Consider the following 26,102-nt stretch of genomic DNA (forward strand, 5'->3'; position numbering starts at 1 on the left):
AAGGGGAACAGGACTTTATTGAGAAACAGTGTGTACTTCCAGGACTTTTTTCCTAGTCAAGTTGTTGTTCTTTCAATCTTAGTTGTGGAGGGTGCCGTTCAGCTTCAAGTTGTTGTCTTTTCAGTCTTAGTTGTGGAGGGTGCAGCTCAGCTCCAGGTCCAGTTGCCGTTGCTAGTTGCAGGGAGCCCACCATACCTTGCGGGAGTCAAACCGGCAACCTTGTGGTTGAGAGGACGCGCTCCAACCAACTGAGCCATCTGGGAGCTCAGCGCAGGTGCCGTGTTCAATCTTAGTTGCAGGAGGTGGTGCCGTGTTCAATCTTAGTTGAAGGGGGCGCAGCCCACCATCCCTTGGGGGACTCGAGGAATTGAACTGGCTACCTTGTGGTTGAGAGCCCACTGGCCCATGTGGGAATCGAACCGGCAGCCTTTGGTGTTAGGAGCATGGAACTCTAACCGCCTGAGCCACCGGGCTGGCCCTATATCTAATTTTTTAAAGCAGTGAGCTTTGGTCCTATTAAATAATGCTAATTTTTGTTGTAGTTTGCTAGTTTTATATGAACTTATGTATGTTTGTATTTATTATTATGAGTATCAGTATCCATTTAAGCAACTTCTTAGATCTGTACTCTATTAGGGTCCTTCAGGTTCTGCCAGGGCACTTAACCGTTGACAGTTAAGGATTGGGACTGTGCTAATGGTTTGTCCAGTCATAAGAGTCATATGGCTTACAAGTCAGCCACAGAAAGTGAGTTGCTCTAAACGATGGTAAGGATAACATCTCAATGAGGCTTCATCTTCCCTGTGCAAATGTAGTGACTAGGGCAGGCCTGTTGTTGGCCAGCGATGTTTCCATTCAACTGGTGTTGAGCTCTTTTTACCATTTTCTGAATTGAGTATTTTTAACTACCCTTTTAAAATATGTAATGCAATTAAAACAAAGGATATTTGATATTTTAAAGGTAGATTCTACCTTGCTCTGTCAGGAATCATATTTATTGTTTTCTGTAAAAGAAATGATTTTTGGCTTTAAATTTAATTTCATTGATTTCTCCCTCTCCCCCTGAGATTTCTTTCTGGAATATAGTACACTTCTCCATGAAAAAACTTGAAGAAACTAGATATGCATAATATTTGAGATGTTTTGTTTGATTTGCTCACTAATGTTATTCTGCTTTTGTATTTATATTAATTATAAGACTTGAGTGTTCATTTTAAATCTCCTGAAGATTGGGCCATATTTGCTGAGATTTTAAAGGACTCCTGCTGACAGTGGCTCTTTCACATAAATTTTCAGAAGATAATACTGCTCTAGTTGGATGGCTGTCTGAGCTTTCTGAAGCTTCGTATTTTAACCATGATTTTTCATTTGGTGGGCTATAGATGCAGGAGATAGAAATGACCAAAAATAAAAACTGTCCTTGATTGTGTTTTTGTTCTGTATAATATATGTAGCTCTACGCATTTCTAGCACCTTGATATTACCTGCAGGAAAGTGTTGGCATAAATGATATTGATTTGTACATATTTCTGTCACTTGTGTCCACAGAAGAGATGGGGTGGCCTTCAAGACTGGGCTTCTCAAAGTTTCAAGAGAACCTGCTTGTCTGCTTTTAAATATTGTACCTTAGCAACTCCAGGCCTTTGAAAAGAGAGCAGAGTTGTCTGCTATTCATTTCCTTTCAGAAGTCTAACAGAAGTGACAACTATAGAAGAACACCTAAAGACTCCTGCGTCCCCCTCCTCCTACCAAAACATGCTCAGCCTACATTTTTTCCTATTTTGGTAAATTGGCAGTTCCATCATTCTGGTTGTTTATGTCAGAAACTCTGAGTCATCTTTGGAGTCTTTTTCTTATATCCACATCCAGTTATCAGCAAATCCTTTTGGCTCTACCTTAAAAATATAGCCAGAATCCAACTTCTTAACCATCTCTAGCACTCCTACTCTGGTTGAGGCCATTATCAATTCTTGCAAAATTATCCTAACTAGTTTTCCTGCTTCCACTCTTCTGCTCTCTACAACCTAATTTCTGTAGAGCTGTTTGTAAGCCTTTAAAATGTCAGTCAGATTCCAGCAATCCTCAGCTCAACACCTTCTCGTGGTGGTTCATTTTATTCAAAGCAACAGTCAGAATCCTTACAATTATCTGTAAGTCCAGCATGATCTCCTGGTTGTCTCCCTGATCTCATCTCTTAACCACTCACTTCCTTTCTCCTCCAAGTCATACTGGTCCTATTGCTATTCCTCAAACACGCCAGTTTAAGCATAAGACTGCTTCATGTTTTTGAACTTGGACAGCTCTTCTCTTAGATATTTCTCTGATTTAAAACTTCTCAATGAATGTTACTTCTAAAGAATTTAGAGTCAAAATGTATAATCCCTTTATATTTACTTTTTCCTTTCTTATAATAGCAATTGGTGACATATTGTACATCCGTTTTGGTTTGGTGTTAGGAATTTTAGAGTGAAATTTGCTACTCATGTTAATGGACATTGAGTTGTTCCCAATATTTGATTATTATAGATCAAGTTGCTATGAACATCCTTGTACATGTATGTTAGTGACTATATACCTTATTTATTTTTGGTATATTTCTAGGAGTGGAATTGTTGGCTGAGAGAGTAGGCATACGCTTAGTAGTAGATATTACCAAACAGTTTCAAAGTGTATGGATTGATTGATTTACACTCCTACCAGCAATGTGTGAGAGGCTTAGCACTAAAAAATACCCCAAAAATAAAGTCCACTGTTCCACTCTTAACCCACCCCAAATCCTGATACCCAGAGACAACCACTTTTAATCCTTTTTGCTATATTATTTCCCGAGGTGTTTATCTCTATTTTTAGGTAAGATGCTTGTGTTGGCCTTTCATTTTTGAATATTACATATACCTATTGAATTCCACTATGAAATTAACCAGTACAGCTTTCCTCCTCTCCTTCTCTATCTTCCCAATAGTTCTCTTTTTTTGTTAAATTAATATTCAGTATTTACACTATAATAATTAGAATGTAAACATTGATCCCAGTTTCTTTGTTCAGTGTACTATGAATTTATTCTTTCTATACGGCTTTTTTCCTGTTGGGTAAATAATTGCTTTATTTAATTCATTTGGGTAGTTTTTCTCTCTTGAACTCTTTGTACTGTAACACTCCTCCTCACAAAGGTCAAACACATCAGGTCCTTTTTTTTCTTTTTCTCTTGGAAATACTACCTTTGAAGCCCCCTTCTACTTTAGTTGGAGCAATTCCTTTCTGGCTTCAGAGCTGGCTTCAGAGCTATTTTCTTGTGTTCGTCATTATCCAAGGAATTCTTTTTGCTTTTCTTTTATGTTCGATCCCCTATTTTCTGAGTCCCCTGTATTCTTCATTAGCTTGCCTACTGAGAAAGAATACATGGAAAATAAAATTTTAGAGACCTTGCTTGAATGATACTGTTTTTATTCTATCTCCACACTTGACTAATACCTTGGCCATGTGTAGAATTTTAGGTTGGTAAGACTTTTCCGTAGAATTTTGAAGACCTTGTGTTATCATCTAGCCTTTAGAGTTGCTGTTGAGTCATTCATTGTCATCTGTTTGCTCAGTTCTTTGTTTGTTTCCTTCCCCTGTTACCCTCTCCCTTCTTCTCCCCTCCTCTTTCCTCTGCCTTGATCAGATTCCTTACCCTGTCTGTACCTGTTATCTTAAAATGTTACACCTACTGCATAGGATACAGCTATTAATTAAGTACCTTGCATATAGTAAGTGCTGAATAAATACTAGCCATTATAATTTTTCTTTGATGTATTCTGCTCTCTGCATTTTCTGTTTTCTCCCAATTCCTCTGTGTGTGTGTGTGTGTGTGTGTGTGTGTTTGTATGCGTATGTGTGTGGTGGGGGGTTGGCTCTATATGTTTGAGGATTTCCTCAAATATCTATTTATCTCTGCTAATAATTTATATTTCAGAGTGAAGCCCTATAAAGCTGATGGGGAGAAGAGGGGCTTTTGACATGTGGGCGTCACTTGGACTGATTGCACAGTGAGCTGCCATTTTTGTTGGGCACTATCCCATCCCACCCCACTTCCACCCCCAGTAAAACCATCAGTATTTGTAGGCCTTTTCTGCAAAGAGATATCCAGGAAGGACTTAATTTGGCTGCTAGTGTTTGGAAGTTGAGAGGGAGAGTGGTGCTGTAGGTCTCTTCAGTCAGTGTGTTTACTGTCCTTTCACCTCCTCTTTTCCTTGTGACCCCCATTCCCATCCACCCGGTGTCTCCTGTTGTGCTTGAGTCTGGAGTCAGGAGGCTTTCTGGTTGGGTTTCTCCAAAGACTGAACCTTTGTCTCCTGCCAGATCGGGGGCAGGCCAGTTGTCTGATGTTTATACAGACTTTCAACCAATCCTCGTATTTTTATTCCTTTATCTCACTTCTGCCTTCTGTGGTACTTGGTTCCTCCAATTTTGGAATACTCCTAGTTCTGTGATACGAATGTATTGATTTTGTCCTCCCCATGTTCTTAGGTTTCAGCTTCCTCGAGGCTGCTACATCGGCTTTCCATCTTACAAAAATGGGTTGACATCTGTGGTCTACTTTGGTCTCTCTCCCATTCTTTGTGTCTGGGTTTATACATTTTCTGTTTCTTCACTTACTTTTTTTGAAGGGTGGCAGAGATAAATGTGTAAGTCAGTACTTCATATTTAATTAGTTATCTGTGATCTGGTATTACTTTTTTTCCCTTTTTGGGAAACAAAAAATATACCGACACCCCACCCTTCAGTGATGTTTTTTGTTTTTTAAACATTGAAAATTTAATTTTCAGCCATGCTGAGCGGAGCGCCTACCGGGCGCCGGGTGGGAGCAGAGCCCGAGGCCCGCGAGCGGGGAGACGCTGACAAGGACGGCGTGGGCCCCGCGCCGCCCCAGCAGGCGCGCGTGGAGGAGGAGTGCCAGGAGCTCTCCATCCAGAGCTGCGTCATCTGCAGCTACGTGAGCAATCGGGCCGCCACAGTCCCGCGGCAGGCTGTGGGGTTTGAGATGACCGCCTGCACTCGGTCCAGGTTTCAAAACACGCAGGCTCCACACACTGGAAGGACCAAGTGCTGAACTCAGATGAACTCCATGAGCTGTACGAAGGTCTGCAGCTGAACCACATGAACCAATTATGAGTCGGTGCTCATGGTTACACAAGGGACGAGTTCTTCCTGGCCGAGGTGGTGGACATCATGCGGGACCTGAAGCAGCAGAACTGCCGCCTGGTGTACACGTGTGTGATCCGGTGATGGGTGACAAGTGAACCGGCGAAAGCTCGGCCTGCCTTCCACAGGATCTCCTTGTTTACAAAGAAAAGGCTGTGCGCGTTGCAGACGTTGTAACTCCCAGCCAGTTCTAGGCGGAGTTACTGAGTGGCAGAAAGATCCACACAGAAACAAGGTCAGCGGTGATCATGTTCTGCACTCGAGGGGCCCCGCCACCGTGGGCATCACCAGCTCTGCCCTGCCCTGCCCTCCCCACGGGCCAACGACTACCTGCTTGTGCGTGGGAGCCAGAGGATTCGGCGCCCCAACGACCCTGGTGCTGGAGCGCATCCACGTGGAGATGGCGCAAGGTGGACGCCGTCTTTGTGGGCACCTTCGTGGGACCTCTTCACCGCCATGTGCCTCGGCGTGGACACACAAGCACCCCAGCAATCTCAAAGTGGGAGAGGACCGTGTTAGCCATGCACCGTGATCTTCAGTGGGCCCTGAGGTGTGTGGAGGCCCAGGCTGGCGGAGGACAGAAGCCCAGCCCGGCCTCGCTGCAGCTCAGGGTGGGCCGGAGCAGAAGGAACAGCTGGTGCGCCAGGCCACGGGGCGTGCGGGTCTCGTGTGCCCACCTCCTGACGCACCGCGAGCGTGTCAGTGTCTCCCTCTTTGTCCCGGTGAAAAATGGAACGTCTGCCTTAGAGCTGTGACTGAAACTTGATATATATTTTTTCTTTTGTGAGTATCTAGTATCAATTGGTCTTAAGTGTGAAAATGTGCTGGTTGCACACATTTTTAAAAATAACAAAGTGATCACAAATTTGTAATTTGGAAACCAGCTCCCTGTCCTCCACCAAAAGATTCCTGGAAAACCAGCTCTGTGGTCACCGTCTCAAGGACATCCTGGCAGACTGGGGGTGGTGGTGATGGGGACATGTGGTGGGGGGCTGCTGCTTCCTGAGAGTCACATCAGCTCCCACTGCGTGGGCTGAGGTATCTCCTGTGCACCTGCGTCTCTGAGAGTGAGTTCCGTGTTGACCATTTGCAACCTAATGAATTATGGCGATACCGGTTACTGTCATTTTGACCTTTCCCTCATTGTTCCTGCTTCACGGTTTTTGTTTCTTACTTTGCTATTCCGTAGATCCCTGGGCATTTCAGATATCCTGCTTTTGTTTCAGCATATGGACCGGTTAATGCCCACTGGCCCAGACACATGTAGGCCTGCATAGTCACTTTGATGGGGACCTTTCTAAGACCCCCCAAATTCAGGTCAGTCCGCAAATCTCATGAGCATCAGCGGGACCGCCCTGTAACCCCACAAGTATTTCTAGAGACCTGCTGAGCGATGTATAAAGAGGCCAGTAAAGGGAAGTCTGGTGCAGGCCTTGCGGATGCCTATGGGAAGATACCATGTTGGGTTCCTTTTGGAAAACTCACCTAGTTTATGGTACAGTTAAGCACTGTGTTTTTGCCACCTGCTGCTGGTGACAAATGCTTCATGCCACGGAGTTAGTGTACAGACAGGTACAGAGGGCAGAAGTGGGCTCCCACCTCCACTGTTGGCACATTTCACCCCTCGGCCCTGACACAAGTCCAAGTTGTCCACTGCCAGCATGACCCCCTTGGCCCCACTTCCCAGACTTTTGGGGTCTCCCAGGCATAACTGCAGATAGGCGTTCCCATCCTAAAGAGTCAGCCGGCCTTGATCTCCGTACCACCCCCTCACTCTGGGGGTGCAAAGGTTTGCCTCTGCTGGGAGCCAGCAGCCTGGAGGGGACAAGGAGACTGTAGGACATGGGGGCCCAGATGTGGCCCCTGGGAAAGCAGACTCTGAAGGCAGCCCTTGTCTCCAACCCATGGCTTCGTGCTCATAAGCAGGCCCCCTCCCAGAGCCTGTAAAGCTCCTCAGTAGTGCATTCTTCATGTTGTCGAAAATGCCCTAAAAAGAAGAGACGCCACTCGCTGTTGAACTTGCTGCACCTTTCTGCTTGTTTTTCTTCCCCACTCTGCTCACTTCTTGAATATCTTAACTCACATGCATACTGCTCCCAGCGGCCTGTGCAGAGTTGGGGCATCTGTGCCCCTGCTTTGTTTCCTGGTTCCAAGGACCAGGCTTCTCTGAGCCCTGGGGCAGAGCTGGTCTGCTGGTCCCTGCAGTGGCCACTGGACCAGGAGGAAGCGGAAGGTGTGGCCTGCAGCCTGGCAACCTCTCCAACAGGGTGAGAACATAAGGATGAGCCAAAGTCACCCAGGGCTGTGGGCCTGCGCAGTGCTTTTAATGGGACACACTGCCACTGCCCAGTAGAGCTGGGGAGGTGGGCAGTGAGAAAAGCTTTTTCTTTTTTTCTTTTTTAAATTTTAATATTGAGAGTCAGTGTAGACTGGGGAAAGAACCTAAATGTATCTGTCTTCCGGAAACGGTGAAAGCCCACCCAGAAATTACGGTTTTGGGTGTTGGGCCTGTTCTGTGTGTACAGTGAACTTGAAGGGAAATGCACTCCGCCAACACTTCAATTCGTCGTTCTTTTGTTTTAGTTCAGAGACTTGGCCCCACTTTAGGTTTAATTCTTTGTTTTGACTTTCCATAGTTTAGTCACATGCAAAATGATGATGATAATTTACGTTAACATAGGAGATGTATTGGCCCAGAACCGCCTGTTGGTTGTCAGAGTGCAGATTTCAGTACTTTCTAGTTTTTCAACCTCTTGTAGACCTTAGCGATGAATTAACACTTTAAAAAGAAGAATTTATTCAGTGTGTTGAAATTACATGAAGCTTATTAAATTTCAGGATCTCAAGTCAGGTGCGGGGTATTATGTTCTGTGTGTATGTGCACGTGTGTGTGTGTGTGTGTGTGTGTGTGTCTGAAAACTCACCTACCGTGTCATGCTTTCTAACTGAGGGATAGGGCTTAGATGAGTTATCCTAAGTGTCATTATTATAATTAGAACGACAGTTTTTTTGGATTTACATAAGAATAAAAACATAAATATTGCTTTTCTTTGAAAGAATTGAAAGTAAAATGTATTTATGGTTGTTGTATTATGCCTGTTTTAGAGTATTTGTGGTCCTAATATGAGATTGAAAATTAACGTGAAATGTGAAAATACTGTTTTGGAACCTCAGAGATTTTCTTCCATCCTACGAGAGAGGAGAAATACTGTTTGAGTCAAAGCCTGGTTTGGTTTTAGAGTTTTTATATTCTTGAAGGCCGTCATGGTAATGCTTTGTTTCACATTTTTAATGTCTGGATGAAAATACTGTGTTTGTGACTTCAGATTTCTTTGTGAACTACAGATTAATTCAGAAAATTTCTTTTGAATCAGAGATAAAGAGTAATTTTAGTTAAGTGCTGTGAAATTAATCTTTGACTACATCCGCTGACAAATTAGTTATTCAAGGGTTCTACTTGTGGGCTTTTTATTTTGTTTCATCTATCTGTTCTTTTACCAGTACTTCAGTGTCTTGATTACGATAGCTTTATAGTAAATCTTATAAAGTTGGGTAGTGTCAGTCCGTCAACTTTGTTCTTCTCCTTCGGTATTGTGTTGGTTATTCTGGATCTTTTGCCTCTTTATATAAACTTTAGAATCAGTAGGTCAACTTCTATAAAGCAACTGGCTGGGTTTTTGATTGGGATTGCACTGATTCTCTAGACCAAGGTGGGATGAACCAGCATCTGGACAATATTGAGTCTTCCTATCCATGAACAGGGAGTATCTCTTCATTTATTTAGTTCTTCTTTAATATCTTTCGTCAGAGTTTTGCAGTTTTGTAGTCTTCGTATAGACCTTGTACTATTTTCTTAGATTTATATCTAAGTATTTCACTTTTGGGGGGTGTTAATGTATATGGCATTGTGTTTTTAATTTTAAATCTACTTTTTCATTTTTGGCGTATAAAAAAGGAATTTACTTTTGTATATTTAAAAAGAAATTAATCTTTGTCTAACCAGAATTATGCTAATCAGTTGAGGTCTGTGGTAAGTTGAGTGTTGTTAAATTGGACAAAATTAAGTCAGTTATTTTTAGCAAAGAATTAAAAAAATTCACAGGACTGGAAGTATGGCGTTGATTGCAGAAATTACAATTTTGCTTAATCTTTCTTAGTGAAATACAGCTTTTTGAAATATTGATCCATACAGTTGCCACTATGCATGTAGTTTTACAAAATACAGTATACCATATTTACTATTTTTTATGGTATTATTATTAACTAACAACTGGATATGAGTCAGACTTTTGAGAAGATATATTAAGCAGTTTATTTTCCCGAGGGCCTCGATTCCCTCTTGGTCCCTCATTCTCAGCAGTTGGTTTTTCCCATTTCTCACAGAATGTGAACATGCCCTCATTTTCGTGACCTTCTCCCTTATTAAATTGCAGTTATCGCCACTGATACCAACCACCCCTTGCATTACAGTGGAAAAAGTGTCCTATTTCCTGACAAAAACAGATCTCCACCTGTGCTCTTATTCCATTCCTTTTGACCCTCTCATGACTCTTGTGTGTTAGTTGTTGGTCAGGTATTGTACCTATTTCTTGTCATTTCAGCCTGTTTCCACTTTTTTTTTTTAATTTATGTTTTAACGGGCTCAACTTTTCTGTATCATCAGTATAGATATATATGTAATCGAAGGGAGTTGACCTTTCTAATCCCTTCATCATCTTCTTGAAAGGTTTAAATTTAATCTAATTTCCCCCTTCCTAGCAAACTGTTTTAACAAGCCTTCCATGTGATTTTGATGCGTGACAAACTGAAGTTTGAGAACCACAACCCTTGTCTCTATTTACAGGTCAATCTAGAAGCTCACTATTATCACTATAAATCGGGAGTGCTGGTTATAGTATTTAGAGGACTGTTAGTGTTCACTTACGTAGACACAGAGAAATCAACTTTTGGTTGGGTGAGTCGGTGCTTAAACTTGGCAACAGTAATTGTTGGTGAATTCGTTAGGGTTAATTTTGTCTCTGACAAAAACCCCAGAATATGAGTGACTTAAGAATATAGGAATTTATTTCTTTTTCTCAGAAGTAGGCAATTTGGCTTTGCTGACTGCATGGTTATCAAAGACCTAATTAGGCTGCTTTGCTCTTGTTGCTCTATCATCTCCTACACGGAGTCTCTGCTGTATGGCTTAGTTTGGCTGCTGTGGCTGTGGTCACTGTTTTCACATTCTTCCTAATCAGCAAGAAGGAGAAAAAGTTCCTCTTAAAGAAACTTCCCAGCAGTTGCCCAGAACTTTAAAGTCCCATTGGTCAGAATTTAGACATTGGCCACACCCAATTGTAAGGGAGTCTGGGAAATAAAGTTCTTATTTCAGGCAGCCACTTGTGAAGATATAATTCATGGGTTCCACCACTGTAGAGAAAGAGGAGAACATACTGTATGGGGGGTTGACTAACAGCCTCTGTCACAGTAAACTCTGGGAACTTTGTTTGGTTCAGTCACTAAACATTGACTGCTCATTGTAAGTAGTGCACTATCTCATGTTGGCTGTGGAAAAGTGAGGGCGATGAGGATTGGAGCAGAATTACAAAAAATTAAAACCTATTGCTAAGATACTACATTTACTTGGGGACATCAGACGTTAGTTACAGGAATCAGAGGGTGATTAAGTGGAGAGGGATCAGACTCATGTAGGGTTTCTTTTTAGAGAAGCATTCCTAGAAGACAGATTTGAAGAAGAGAATTGACATACTTTTAGGTAAAATGAGTACTTTGTACAAGATAATAATCACTGTTTATTATTCATACTACGTAACAAGAGTCTTAAGACTAATTTCCAGTGTAGAACTAAGGAAGGAATTGTACTAGGCAATCTTAGGAGAAATCTTTATTGGGTAGGGCAGGCTGTTCTATTCATAGTCTTAGTATATAATAAGTAATAGTTTTGTTATTTATTTATCTCAGCTGACATTTGACTGCTGTGTATAGTAGTTCTCTCAATTTTAAGAGGTAAAAGTTTTTTAGTTTGTATGTGGTAATTAGAGCCATTGTAACCTATGACTTCCCCCAATTGAATAATTTTATAGAAAGAAAATAGGGAAATTTAGTGAGTGGAGAAAAAGAAACCTACATGTCATAGGTGAAAGAACAAGGTCAGCTTTGAGTGTTACAGAAAATAGTTGAGAGAACCAGTTAGAAGGCATATAGGTTTGGCAAAGTGTTTACTGATGTCTTAAAAACATTTAAAAATGAATTTGTATATATAATCCATACAGTTTTGTATTTTTTCACTTAATATTGTAATGTGGACATTTTCCTGTCATAAAAAATTCTTTAAAAGTTTGATTTTTAAAAATTGGAAACCATTCCATGGTTGGAATTTACCATAAATAATTTACCCGTTTCCTATTGTTAGATATTTAAGTTGCTTATTTTTTGTTACTATAAACAAAGTGAAAATAAACAATTAATGGTTTTAAGAAGTGAATTAGCATAAAATCTACATTAGGATATTTAGTATTATCGGAGAGAACTTTGAAGTAGCAGAAATAACATTTTGAGAGTTTTCCCTGAAAACAAGAAAGATGATGATCCTGTAAATAGTAGTGGAATTAAGCAATACCTTATACAATTTGGACTTTACTCATCTGTTAAAGAAAATTAAAGCAATATATAGTATCACTGACTTACATAAACTAATACAGTAAAATAAATGTGCATAATTTACATTTCCTCCCTTAAATGTATATAAATGCTTTAAGTTTCAAACATTTACTGGTGTCTAAGTCATATTGATTTTTTTTTAGTAGTGAAATAACATTTTATTTTTGTTTGGAATACAGATCTTTCACTTTATTTTTTTTTTATTTATTTATTTTTTTTATCACCTTTGTTACTTTACTATCATGTTAAACCTTTAATCAAATTCCAAAAATTATTAGCCATATTACATACCATGATTAGCTTTCTACAAACAACTTTGCTTTCTGTGTACAAATAAGTGTCAATGAAATAAAAAATAAAACTGTATACTAGGCAAAGAACTTTATTAACCTTTGCTTCAAATTTTATTCCCAAGCTTCTTCACCTTAATTAGCTGCAAAGAATGATTTGTGTATAAGCAAAAACTGAAAAGAGCTGCAGTGTCCAAGGGGCTTGGGCTTAAAAATATTAGAGATTGAGATTTTATCAGATCCATGAACAAAATTTAAAAAGCAGTCATAATATAAAATAGCAGCTGCCAGTAACTTCTTCAAGTTTTATCTTCTTCAGAAGTTGACTCAATTCAGTTTGCTTCATTCTTGGAAGCCTCATCAAAATTCTCCACAAGATCTGGAACTTCATCATCATCATCCTCTCCGGTAGCAAGTGGTGCTTTTCCATCCACAGATTGTTTGGGCAGAGCTTCAGCCAGTCTCCTTAAACTAGTCAGACTGTCTGCTCCGAGCTGGTTTAAGATGCTGGGTAGCATTTCTGTCAGCTGCTTGGTCTCAGCGTGGCCTGTGATGGTGAAAGTATTCGCTGCCAAAGAGGCTTGAACTTTAGGGTTGTTAAAGTGGATCACTGTTCCTTGGTTTGTGAACATATTCACCTCTTCAATACCAGAGGTATTGTTTACCCCTAACTTCTTTAAGGAGAACTGAAGTTTTTTATCATCTGCTGTAGCTGTTCTGTGAACCACCTTCTTCTTTCTGCGAGCAGTTCCTTTCCCACCAATGCGCACTTGTGCCTGCAGTTTGGCGAGTTTCTCCTGGTTCATGATAGTTTCTTTCATCTTGTTGGAGAGGACACGGGGCCGCGCGGGGGACTAGGGTTGGCGCTCAGGGGGTCTTCACAGATCTTTCACTTTAAATTCATTGATTCTTTTCCAATAAAGTGTTCCTGTATACACTATTAAGAAATTTTTAAACAATTGTGTTCAAATATGCATATACTTTGACTAGGCTCACTGTATACTTTTCTTGATTTACAGGCTTTTTTGCAAATGTGTAATTTGCCTATCAAAGTGGTTTGTAGGGCAAATGCAGAATATATGTCTCCATCTGGTAAGTGTTTTTCTTTTTAATTTTTTTCGTTGTTAATATTCTTCATTGATAAAATTGCAGTCCTAGTCCAGTTTATATCTAGATTTTAAAATGCCTGTTTTTTGGTTTTCCCTTTGAAGAATTTCCCCAGGTTTTATAAAGTAACATTGCAAACTTGACATCTTGGGTGGTCATGATTGTTCATTTCAGCTTTGTGGTCAGAGATGGTTACTGGAAAGTTATGGGAATGTTTTAAATAGTAAATATTAAGAAAATACATAATCTCAGATTTCCCCAGTCTTACTTACATAGGACTATTTTCTCCTCAGGAAACAAATTTTAATGAATCCATTTGTTATTAAACAGACTTCTCTAAATTATATCCTCCCATTATAAAGATGAGAGATTGTGGAATAATTAACTTGTCATAGATCTTAAAGTCATCTCTGAATGCTTTTGATTTCTAATTTTTTTTGTTTTACTTTAACAGGTTTTAGGATACTTTTTATTAAGTTTATAGCCTTTCTGCTATTTTTTAAATCAGTATTGCTTTTCTGTGTATCATATATTAGTAAAATGCAGTTTTAAATAAATACAGTTCAGATAATTTTTAATATAAAAAATACAGTGCCACAAAGCTGATACATAAATGTTAAATAGAATTGATATGGATTATAATAACTATGTTTTTGCTGGAGCAATAACACGCAAAATCATTCCTCTATGAATAAATTCAGTGAATATAATTAATTGTCATAAGTGTGTTACATTGCTTTTAGGGAGACATTTATCCATTTCTTCATTGTAATAACTTGTGTTAAACATTTTTTTTCCATCTTAAGTCCTTAAGGGTGGTAATAATTGTCAAAAGCTGTGAAGACACCATCTCCTCTCCATACATACTGAAAATTCTATATGAATACATCAACATTTATAGATTTATGAATGTATATTTTAAAACATTTCCATAAAAGAATTTCTAGACTTATAAACGTAGACATATTTTAGATTCTTGAAGGCCACTAATTGAATCATTTTGTGTCAATTTTATATATAGGTTTTATAAATTTTACACAGTTCTGGTGAAATGAATTATATTGGGTTCCGTCTTTTTCCTCTGTATAGTCATACAAAAAGAGTATAGGTATACATATAAAAAGGTTAGTAATCATATACTGAAGTTGGTATCTTTGGCAAATGAGGAGAAGCCATATCCATGTTTCCTAAAATGACTGTACTTAGTATACCCTATGTAGATATCGATCTACTTTTTATAGACTCTATGAAACACAGATAGATAAATATTATAGACTACAATAATACATACCTATATATACATTCATAGGAATCTCCTATAGGTAGATGAAAATGACACTTTCTATTAAGATATTTAACTTTCATTATATCTCTAGTATTCTCTTTCATCATATTATTTAGGGTGATCAGGGGAATGTTCCATTTTATTTGGTTGTTTGATCTTGTGGAAGATTTTTAAAGCAGAAAGCATTGTGGAAGTCAGAAGATCGCTTGGCTAAGAGTTAAGAAATTTTTACTCTAATTCTTCTGTGACTTTGTCACATATTAACATTTCTTTGGGAAATTTTACTTCTCTTTGAGTCCCCATGACTTCATCTGTAATATGAGGTGGTTGGATTGGATGACATCCAGGGTCCTTTCTATTAGTCTCGGAATATGCGTACTTGCTTGGCAAAATCTTCTTGCTTTCTTTGGAAATAAAAGTTCTAAAAATGATTATTCTGCCTGAAGTGAGAAACAGTGCCCTCAGTTCTCTTTTATAACCTTTGGTTGGTGCCAGAGAATAACTGTCTTACTGTGCTTTTGCCTGATACCTGTCATAATAAGGATATAACATTAGGTCCACTCTGAGTCAGGCAAGTGACAGAAAACATTATTCACTTTTAATTTGTTGCCTTGATTTTTCTATATCTATTTATATTTAGAGATATTTAAGTACTCAGACTACCCAAACTGCTTCCCTGTTTCAGACTCTACAGTGCTCAAAGTATTTTTAAGAAAAGAAATAAAACGAAATCTCTTTCTTCCAAGAACTCCAAACTGGTTATTGGAAATGAGAAATATAGTATACTCTGCTCTCAAAAATGTTAGACCCCAGAAATACCCTTCGGTCTGGGCATTCATTCACAACTAGTTTTCATTCTCAGATCATTTTATCTCAGAAGACCAAGGATTTTATCCCAAGTTAAAAACAATATGACCTAACGACCCAGATAAGAAATTCTTTTTTGCAAGATTTATAAAGTAGTAGAAGAAAGGAATACAGAGTTCAGCGTTTCTATATCGGTAACATGGAAAAGTCTTCTAAATACAGCTATTGAGTGGTTGTGTTCCAAAAGGCCTGCCTTCCCTTTGTAACGTGTTAGCCAAGGGATGCACATGAAGCTTTTGTTGGTGCCTGCACCTCATCCATTACCCGCCGGCTGACTGAGCCCCCAGGAGTGAGTCTATTGAAAAGGACCAGGAAGAAGCCTGCTGTTAGTGTGAACTCTGTTTGAACCAGGTCTGACAGCAAGTTTTCATCCTCTAGGTTTTGGGGTAGACTTTATTGTTATTTGGAGACTTTTGTTCTCATTATCTCTGATGATTTCATCAACTATTTTTATATGAAATAATTACTTTTTCAATATGGCATTTATTTAGAGAAACTAGTTTTTATAACCATCCTACTTGGTTTTTTTTCTCCCCACATGTGTTGGGAACATACTTTCTATTATAATTCATAAACTAACATACCTTCAAAGATTGCTAATTCTCTTAATTCCTGATATTTTTGAATCAGACATGTATTACTACACCAATATGTACTTAAAATGTTGACTTTAATGGGTATCTGCAACTTAAAAGTAGAAGATGTAAAGGTCTTCTTCAATGTAATGTAAAATATAGATTGACTCATTGTACTCTGAAGAGAAAGCCTAGTTAAATTTCTTTGAACCACGAACCGATGTCTGGGCTTGGTTTGTGTAATTTGAATTTTGGAGTTGAAGTATTTACTGTTATATAGTGATTTTACTAGTGTTAGCTCTGAAAAGAGAATATTGTGATCTGGTATTATATACAAGTGAGAACTCTAGAAATGAATCTCCTTTTTTTTTAAAATCAGTAATCGTGTTTAAAAATTTATAGAATTTAACATATACATTTAACTATAATTTTCAAAGTATAGTGTTATGAAATTCTGTATTAATGAAGCATATTTTAGTTTTGTGTTAATTTCCTTTTTTTATTAGCACAAACTTTAAATTACTGAAAGTATTTTCACACATATTTTTTTCCCCCCTCAACAGGTAAAGTACCTTTTATTCATGTAGGAAATCAAGTAGTATCAGAACTTGGTCCAATAGTCCAATTCGTCAAAGCTAAGGTAATAAAAAAGATACTAAATGCATTTGATCAGTTACTCTTAAATGTCATTCATCATTCTTTAGCATGTCTTAAGATTTACATTGATTTTAATCTAGTTTTAAAAAATATCAATATAAACTAGTGGAGGAATATTTTTTAAATGTAAGTTTTTTTCTCATAATGTAAATCAATGCAAAAGAGGTAATTAGATCTTTCCTAAATAATACGTAATTTTCTAACTTAATGCTTATGAGAATTGTGGTCATAAATAAAAACTGTTAGGTTGTTATTAATATAAAATATCAAGTTAACATTTGAGAAGGGAGACATAAGATATGTTTAGAAGTTGAATGTATTAATTTATCCATTTGAGTTATTCATTTAAATTTTAATAGTTATTAAAGGACAACCTCCATTAACATTTTGGGGAACATACTTCCAGACTTTTCCTTTTGCATATATAGAAAAATATGGTGCATACTATTATTAGCTATTTTGCAGCTCGCCTTTTAAAATCATCACTGTGTTTGGAAATCATTCCATGTTAATGACTATACATACATACATATATAAGTGTTTATGTATACATTGTTCTTTTAAAGTCTCGAATAATATTCTGTTATATGGATGTATTATAATTTATTTACTTAAGTCTTTACTGATGCACACTTAAGTTGTTGCCAATTTTTTGCTGTTATGGAGTGCTAAGATAAATATTCTTGTACATACACCTTTGTACACTTGTCAGATTATCTCCTTAGGATAAATTCCTAAGAGTGACATTACGATGTTATGGGGTATGCATTTTTAAAATCTTAAAACACACTGCCAGATTGAACTAAAGGTTATATTATTTTATGCATCCATTCATTCCTATAGCATATTAGAATTTAAAAATTAGTGTCTATTTCCCTATACTTTTACTAACATTTTTTTCATCTTTGACCACTGTATAAGCAACATATGTGTCTTTTGGCATTTATTTTATTATTAATAAGATTAGTTTCTTAAAATAACAAGGTTTACTGACCATTCGTATGTTCTTCTTTTGTGAAATAATTGATAATGTAATTTTATCCATTGAAAGGTACATTTTTATAATGACAAATAAATACTGCTTATTAATATTTTGTAGCAATATTATTTTTTCATATAAAATAATTTTGTTTTAGGAGGCATTTTGGAAATCAGTCCATTGGACATTTGCAGTAAAAAGATTGATGTTATGTTACTTGGTAGTAAGATAACTGAAAGTTTTTGTATATTTAATATGATGCTCTTAAATTTTTTTAAATTCCCTTTAGGGCCATTCTCTTAGTGATGGGCTGGATGAAGTCCAAAAAGCAGAAATGAAAGCCTACATGGAATTAGTCAACAATATGCTGTTAACTGCAGAGGTATAATAGAAAATAATCGGCTTTGAAAATAAGCTTTTTCTCTCATAACAGATCATCTTTCTTATGGGTTATTTTAAAGTTATTGAGAAATAGGAAAATAGTCAAGTAATTCTAGGGTGAGGATGCTTACCCAAGTTATTTGATCATTATCTTTGAACAAGTTGCCTGACATTTTCAATTCTAATTTTTCTGTATGTAAAAAGGCGTGATTCTTGCCAACTTATTATTTTTCTTTGGCCTTGTGAAGTTTACTTAAATAATATCTATAAAACACTTTAATGGTATTTAGAGATGTACTATGTGAATAAGAAATATTTTTCTTAAGTACTGCCATTACATTTAATTATTATGTATAGCAACATTAGGAAAGAAAAAAAAACAACCCTCACATATGTGATTTTTATAAAATTGGCTTATAAAAAATTACCATGGCAAGAAATAACTTTCTTTTCATCCATTTTCTCTTTGGTATTCTAAAGTTTCAGTGACTGTTCTTTTGTTCCTAGTTGTATCTTCAGTGGTGTGATGAAGCTACAGTAGGGGAGGTGAGTGGTTCTGCAGCATTTATCTTAATTAAAATTTAATGAGAAAACACTTTTGCTCAGAATCATAAGTCCCTGCTCATAAATGAAACATGGTGGTTTATACCATTAGTGATATAGTTTTTCACTTACTTTAATTTTGCTTGCACATACATTTTAGGGAAGCTATGTGTCATTGTTTGATATAACTGGTTGCAAAGTACATAAAAGTTTATATATTTTTAAAGAGAATGTTTTAAAATTTTAATTTTTTAGATTGCAAGCTATGTATTGTTTCCAGATTGTTCTACTTGTGTTCTCTGAACATATATTTCCCTTAGAATTCTATTTGTAAAAAGACGCTTTGTTTTTAGAAAGAATCACGTTTTTAACAATCTTTTTTGCTGTAGATCACTCATGCTAGGTATGGCTCTCCTTACCCTTGGCCTCTGAATCATATTTTGGCCTATCAGAAACAGTGGGAAGTCAAACGTAAGATGAAAGCTATTGGATGGGGTAACAAGACTCTGGACCAGGTCAGTCATATCGAAGTTTAAAAAACCCTCAGTGCATTTAAGAAAAGCCTTTAAAGCATTAAGAACTTCATTTTTTTTTTGTATTGATAGTCCTTTGTATTGATAGTTGGGATTTTAAGAAATACCAACATAATAAAAAATTAACAAAACATTTCCTCTTATTTTCTCTGACATGGAATAGTTTTGTTTTATAAACATCATATGTGCTTATTGTAAAACAAATTAAATAATACAGAAAAGTTCAAAAAGGAAATAAAAATTGCCTGAAATTCTACCATCTTGAAATTGTCACAGTTAACTATTTGGAGAGCATTTTTCTAGATGTCTCTTAATAACATTTTCCTTAAATGGAATCATATTATACCTGCCACTCTATAACCTGATTTTTCCCCCATTCAATAATACATCTTTTTTTGCATCTTTTTTGCAAATAAATGTCAATCTGCGTCATCAGGGCTTAAAATAGAAGTTAAATACAGTACTTAATATATCTTTTTTTTGTTTATTTTTTTGCTCTTAAATTTACTGAAGTAGCAAGATTAAAAAATACAAATCTTGTCAAGGTCATGAGTTTGAACATCGTTAGACAATTTAATATCTCTCTTCCAAGGCTACCCTTGGTCCTAGCCAGCCAGCTCACTAATGTGTGCCATTGGCTGCAAGGGGGATTCGGAAAATGAATAGGGATGCAGTAAATAAAATCCATCTCCACTAAAACAACTCAAATGCTTTCATTCATGGTGAGTCAGCAGTGTCATTTTTATAAAGCAGGTTATTTTATATATGTCAAATAATTTGAATATATAGATTTAGGGAAACGTTTTTGTAGGGAGTGCAGTTCTGAGATTAAAACTTTCTTGAATAGTAATCCTGCTAAGTAACTTAATTGTACTTGCATTGAAAGGAAATTAGCTCTCAAATTTTCTCCCTTTTTTTTTTATATAGAAAACATTATTTAATGTTCTATATGTGATCTATAGTCTGATTTAAATGTATTATAAAAGGTTACCTGAATTTATATATTTGTTATAAACAGTGAATTAAATTGTTTTAGACACATTGTATTGTTTTGCTAATTTAAATGTTTTCCTTTGGGGCCTATTGACTGTATTAGGTCTTAGAAGATGCAGACCAGTGCTGTCAAGCTCTTTCTCAAAGACTGGGAACACAACCGTATTTCTTCAATAAGCAGTAAGAAAAATTTTTTTAGCTTTTTCTATACTGTTAGATTACAAACTTATTTTATCACAGAGGAATTGTTTTATCAAGAAATATTTATGAAAGATTATATACTTAAATTTATTTTGCCTTCATTAGACATTTACTTAGCACTTCATGGATGTCAGGCATAGTGCTACGGGAGGCTCTGGAAGACAGATTTCTAAAACGGGTTCTTGCCATTAAGAATTTCTAAGATTGGTGGCCGGGTGGCTCAATTGGTTAGAGTGTCAGCTCTTAACAACTGGGTTGCCAGTTCGATTCCCACATGGGCCAGTGAGCTGTGCCCTCCACAACTAGATTAAAGGCAATGAGCTCCTGCTGAGCTTCCAGAGGGGTGGCCACATGGCTCGGTTAACGGCGACTGGACTTGGAGCTGAGCGCATCCTCCACAACTAGATTGAAGGATAATGATGTAGCTGATGGGCCCTGGAGAAACACACTGTTCCCAGTAAAATTAAAAAAAAAAAAAAAAAAAAAAAGAAGTTCTAAGATAGGTAAACCAGTCGTTAGTGTGTGATATGATAAAGGTTCTACTAGAGGTAGTTCAAGGTGTTATGTATGGAACTATGACATTTTATTGCTTTCTTTTTCCTTTTCTTAAATTAAAGTTTATTGGGGTGACAATAGTTAATAAAGTTACATAGGTTTCAGGTGTACAATTCTATATTACATCATCTATAAATCCCATTGTGTGTTCACCACCCACAGTCAGTTCTCCTTCTATCACCATATATTTGATTCCCCTTTACCCTCATCTCCCACCCCCCACCCTCCTTACCCTCTGGTAACCACTAAACTATTGTCTGTGTCTATGAATTTTTGTTTCTCATTTGTTTGGAACTATGACATTTTAATTAACAAAATTCTAAACTTGCAAAGTACTGTTAAAATACTTGTCTGTATAGGGTGACACCCTGGGGACTAGAAAAGTGAATAAAACTAAACAATAAAAAATATTGTTGGATAGACAGCACTATTATGAACTTATCTTTTAAAAGTTAGTGAAATTATTTGTAAAGCCCAGAAATGAATATGAAGGATATAGATTAAATATTTAGGTTAGTTGAGTAATTCATATTTCATTAAGACAGAATTTTTTTTGGAATTTGGAAAAGAAAATCTAATATAGGTAAAGAATGGATTTTCTTTTTTTTTTAAAGTTATAATTTTAGTGTATCAGAGTCAGCTATCCTGTGATCCAGTTTAAGATGGGTTTAAATTAGCATTTTAATCTCAGTGGTTTGCTTAGAAGTTCTAACCTTTTCTTGGCTTTTTAATAAAATTTTCTTGCTTTTTATTTTTTAAGTTGATAGCTTTATTTGCTATTATTTATTCTTTCTTCATTGGCATTCATCTTCTATAGCTATGTCATACATCTTCGGTAGATATATTAATATTTGTAGCAAAAATGACTATTTGATAGGTTGGAAATATTTAAGTTATATTAATATATACTACATGTAACTGATATTAAAATAAAATTGGAGTCTGTTGATCTCTGAAGCAGAAACATCTTAGAGCACCAACTCATGAAATCCTGTTAGGGAAAGCTTCTACAGCTATGCTCATATTTCTAGTGGTGTTTTCTATGCAGATTCTATTTGTTTTGTCTCTAATGCAAAAGAAACGTATCCAAATAGTAGTATTATGAAGTTCCTTTTCTTTCTGATCTAGGAATTCTTAGGAGTTGAAAAGCTCAAAAGGGGTGTGTTTTATTGTTTGAAGTACGTCATTCTGTATTAGGAGTTTTGTTACACAAGCTGTCTTTATGGGAGGCCAGGAGCATGTATCTTATTTTTCTTCTCACTTAAATTCAGTATCAGAGAGTTAGTAATCAGGTATGTATCATTTGACACGTGATTTAGTAGAAATATCAAAATATTTTTTTCTTCATGAGGGTACAATTATATTTAAACTTGTAGTGAAAAATTAAAAATTTAGAACAGGTGCGAAACCAAAGGTTTGCTATCGAGGAACTGTTTGATAGTAAGATGTAGGTTTTTGAAATAATTTTACCTCATATGAGACTTAGGTAAACATTTTTCCCTAACAGTTACGATTAATGAATAGAATAGATTTAGTTTTTTGTTTTAATTTGACCCAATTGTTTAATTAATGTTAACATGCAAGTAAACTAAATTTATGAAAAAATAACTTGTATTTTTACTTTGTTGTGGCAAAATTTTTCTCATTCCTTTATCTGTCGCAGGCATCATTACTTTGGGAGACACTGTACCTTAGTGAATAGGGCACTGGCTTAAGTCAAGATACGTAGTATTGGATTCCACGTCAGAGGCCCTGAATTCTATTCTTGGCTCTAACATACACCAAACTTTGGCAGTACTTTATTTCCCTGTGTATCTTCCCTTTACCCTCTTAAATTAGAGTCAGCTTTTCTCGTAGCTTACCTACGGGGATGTTGAGAGGGCTCATGAAAGAAATCTAATAACTTTACTTGATGAGGGAAAGGGAGAGGGTAGTGGAGGGAGATCTTGCAGGAAGACTAGTAATAGGGAAAAAAGAAGACAAAGAAGCTAAATGGTGGAAAGGCAAAAGGAAAATGAATTTGAAAAAAATTAGAAATGATACAAGATAGATAATAACATTGATGGCCTATTTATCCTTCAAAATATATAGTGTTGGTAGCTTTTAAATATTTATTTAAATCATATTTCTGAAATGCAACTAAAACAAAATGCGTACTACCTGTTATGTACATGCTATCTTGCTGATGTGTGATACCTGTTAAGACACCCACACAAAGACTGCTGCGTCATTTGTTCCCTTCATCTGGTTGAGTGTAGACCAGGAATGAGAAACTAAAACTGTTCTTAAAGTGATAGTTTTATGCTACTTTTTTAATAAAGGGGATGAGAGAGTAGAAAAATAATGTATTTTTTTCCTAAATGTAATCAGGATAGAAAAAGTTATACTTTTAAAGCATTTATGAGTTCCTTGTAGGTCTGTGCAAGCTAGAAGCTCAATAAATGTTGGTTAAAACTAGGTTAAGTTGAATGAGAAACTGGAAAAGGAGTTCGATTTTAAAAAGAAAAAATACTGCTATTAACCATAAAGTAGGTGGTAAAATTTGAAAATATACCTTCATAATACTGATGGAGAAGTATATTGAAGAAATGGTGCAAAAATTATATTTGGGAATTTTAATTTGAAAAATTTCAGGGAGGAATAGGATTTTGTTGAGGTTTAATTAATAAATCACCAGTTAAGAAAAGTAAAGGGAAATTGCTCAAAAATATCCAAAGGAAAAATATAGAAAAGGTTGATGGCAAGGGGCTTGATTTACAAACTTGAATGACCATCCTGAAGATTGGTGACTGGTATATAAAGAAAGGATATTTCTAGTAGTATGGTTTCTAGTAGATTATTTCTAGTAGTCTAACGACATGACAGGTTAGCAGTGTAATGGGAAAGAAAACGTAGTGAGCATTTTTAGTAATATTGTGCTAGTAATTATTTTAATATAATGTGCATTGGTGATGCATCATTTATAGTCCATTAGAGGTGAGGTAGATTTAATTTTTTTGTTAGTAATATATAATTAAAGGGAAAAAACCTTAGAAAAATTTTTGTTGAAGGTATCTTTATGATTATGTCTCCTTCAGAAAGCTAAGTTACATTAAAAGTGGTAAAATTAAAATGAAATCATGCTGGTAATATATGACTGGGTAATCAGGTCGCATCTTGTTGACCCCGCACCACAGCGAAATCCTCTGAGCTTTCAAAGCATTTTGTTTATACATCTATTAGAGCACTTAGAAAATTGTGTTTTGGTAATTTGTTTTGTGTCCATGTCTTAGAATATATTTCTTGTTTTTATGTCTCTAGTATCTGACACGGTTCCTGGCACATTGGAGACCTGCTTATTTACTTAGTGAATAAATTAATGAGTAAAATGAATACAATCAATTAAACCAATATTATTTTAACACATTTAAATAATACTGCTTCAAAAAGCAAGTCACACAACTAGGAAATCATAGTTTTTAAAGATTTTTTTTTTCCATATCTTATAACAAACTCCAAGTTAAACCAGAATAAATTCTGTTATCAAATTGGGGTAGGATTTGTTTTTTTTTTCCTGTGACCTTTTTCTTTTAAATAGATGAATAAAATGTTTTTTAAAACTGTATATATCCTACAAGTTAAATGCTATGCGTGTTACTGTCATTTTTACTTTTGTTTCAGGCCTACTGAACTAGATGCACTGGTATTTGGCCATCTGTATACCATTCTTACCACACAGTTGACCAATGATGAACTTTCTGAGAAGGTGAAAAACTATAGCAACCTCCTTGCTTTCTGTAGAAGAATTGAACAGCACTATTTTGAAGATCGTGGTAAAGGCAGCTTATCCATCAGATTGTCTTAAGAATTATGTTAATTTAGTTATTAGTGAACAAAATTTAACTTTTGAAATATATGTTGCTTGAATGATATGATAATGGTATCAGAATTTTAAAACCAAAACACTGCTTTTTGAAACCTCAAAACAAATTATATAGTTAATGTATCCTATACATGTACTTTATACTGTTATTTGTGTATACATTAAATAATTCTGAATGACTTCATTAGATATGCTGTACTCTGTATCTGAAAAATTTTGTTTTCTTGAAACGTGTATGCACATTAAAATAAACCTTAAATAACTGTATGGCTGGTGTATTTACTTGATTTTTCTGAAAGCCTCTCTCTGAGCATCATACATAGAATATCTTTTCTAAGGCAAGTAATTTGTGTTTCGTATTCCTGAGATTACTTTGCTAGATACATGGTAAACCTGGTCATAGGAAAGATGTTCTTCACAAGTATGCTCTTAGAAAATGTGACGATCAAATCTTGGAACAGATTACTATTTAAAAACATTTCTTCATATCTAAACTTAATTGAATTTAAAAACATTTCATCAGAGCAGGTATAATTTACATTTGATAAAGGAATTGTTTTAAGGACCTTATTGAGACAAGAATGTTTTAATAATGCTGTTTTATTCCTTTTGTGGGGAAGGTAGGATGGTTTTCACAGAAGTGTCCACAGCATTTATATGGAAGCACTAAGGATTATATGTTGTGTCCCTTTCAAATTTTCTAATATTTTATATATTTTATTTTTGCATCTGACTCTTTATTCTCTATAATATATAATATAAAACACCGGGTCTTATATTAATTTTTGCTCCAAAAGACGAATTAGAGCTGATGGTCCGGCTAGGTCTTATTTTCGGGGAAACATGGTAGAAACCTTGATGTCTTATGGTGATTCAGTTACTTTCTTTTATCTTTTAAGTTTGAGTCCATAAAGCCAAGTCACAGTAGCTAAAAATTTTCACTGAAAAGCCAGTTTGCTGACCAAAGAGTTAAATGTTATTTTGCTGCCAAAGTACTTGCTGCCAAAATACTTAACATGTATACTGAATTTTAATATAAATAGCATGATCCCTTATTTAAATTAAAATCGTAAGTAGTGAGAAAGTAAATCAAGACAGGTACAATCTATAGTGTCATTTCATGACTTTTGAATGATGTGCATAGCTATCTTCTATGAAACCCTTTTGCTACTTCTTAATTGAGTTGAATATTGGATGAATAGATATTGTATTAATTCATTAGGTAACCTAAATCCAGAAAAAGTAGAAACTGTCGATCTGAGAGATTTGTTAATAATTTGTTTTGATACTTTTTTGATGACCAGATGAGTTAGTATTTTTCTTACTGTTATCTATGATTTCATTTAATGAGAATGGGTAAAATGTAGCCGTACATTGAAATAGTTCAAGTTACTACATTTCTAAAGTAAATTTAAGATACAACTTTTTGAACT

At 35.9% G+C, this 26,102-nt stretch overlaps 2 protein-coding genes and 1 pseudogene across 9 annotated transcripts in view; 2 read left to right on the forward strand and 1 right to left on the reverse strand.

The window, feature by feature from the left end:
• MTX2 (metaxin 2) overlaps positions 1–24,932 on the forward strand; it is a 57,766-nt gene extending 32,834 nt beyond the window's left edge. For 5 of the 7 annotated variants that reach the window (XM_081052330.1, XM_081052332.1, XM_081052336.1 and 2 more), the window contains 7 exons: positions 13,151–13,223; positions 16,529–16,605; positions 17,891–17,983; positions 18,490–18,528; positions 18,915–19,040; positions 20,155–20,231; positions 24,468–24,932. In XM_081052330.1, the coding sequence (XP_080908456.1) occupies positions 13,151–13,223; positions 16,529–16,605; positions 17,891–17,983; positions 18,490–18,528; positions 18,915–19,040; positions 20,155–20,231; positions 24,468–24,651 (669 nt within the window). In that variant the 3' untranslated portion in view covers positions 24,652–24,932. Of the gene's footprint in view, positions 1–4,805; positions 6,249–13,150; positions 13,224–16,528; positions 16,606–17,890; positions 17,984–18,489; positions 18,529–18,914; positions 19,041–20,154; positions 20,232–24,467 lie in introns of all 7 variants that reach the window. The other 2 variants (XM_081052333.1, XM_081052334.1) reach the window with 2 other exon arrangements.
• Positions 4,808–5,936, forward strand: LOC308499252 (pyridoxal kinase-like; annotated as a pseudogene). Its single transcript has one exon. The product of its transcript is annotated as a pyridoxal kinase-like (transcript).
• On the reverse strand, positions 12,066–13,002 carry LOC308499255 (transcription factor BTF3-like). Its single transcript, XM_081052337.1, has one exon. It carries the CDS (start codon positions 12,950–12,952, stop codon positions 12,464–12,466), a length of 489 nt encoding a protein of 162 aa, XP_080908463.1. The 5' UTR covers positions 12,953–13,002; the 3' UTR covers positions 12,066–12,463.
• Positions 24,933–26,102: the final 1,170 nt, after the last annotated feature.

The sequence above is a fragment of the Rhinolophus hipposideros genome (assembly GCF_964194185.1).
Source record: "Rhinolophus hipposideros genome assembly, chromosome: 6".
NCBI classification, from domain to species: Eukaryota; Metazoa; Chordata; class Mammalia; order Chiroptera; family Rhinolophidae; genus Rhinolophus; species Rhinolophus hipposideros.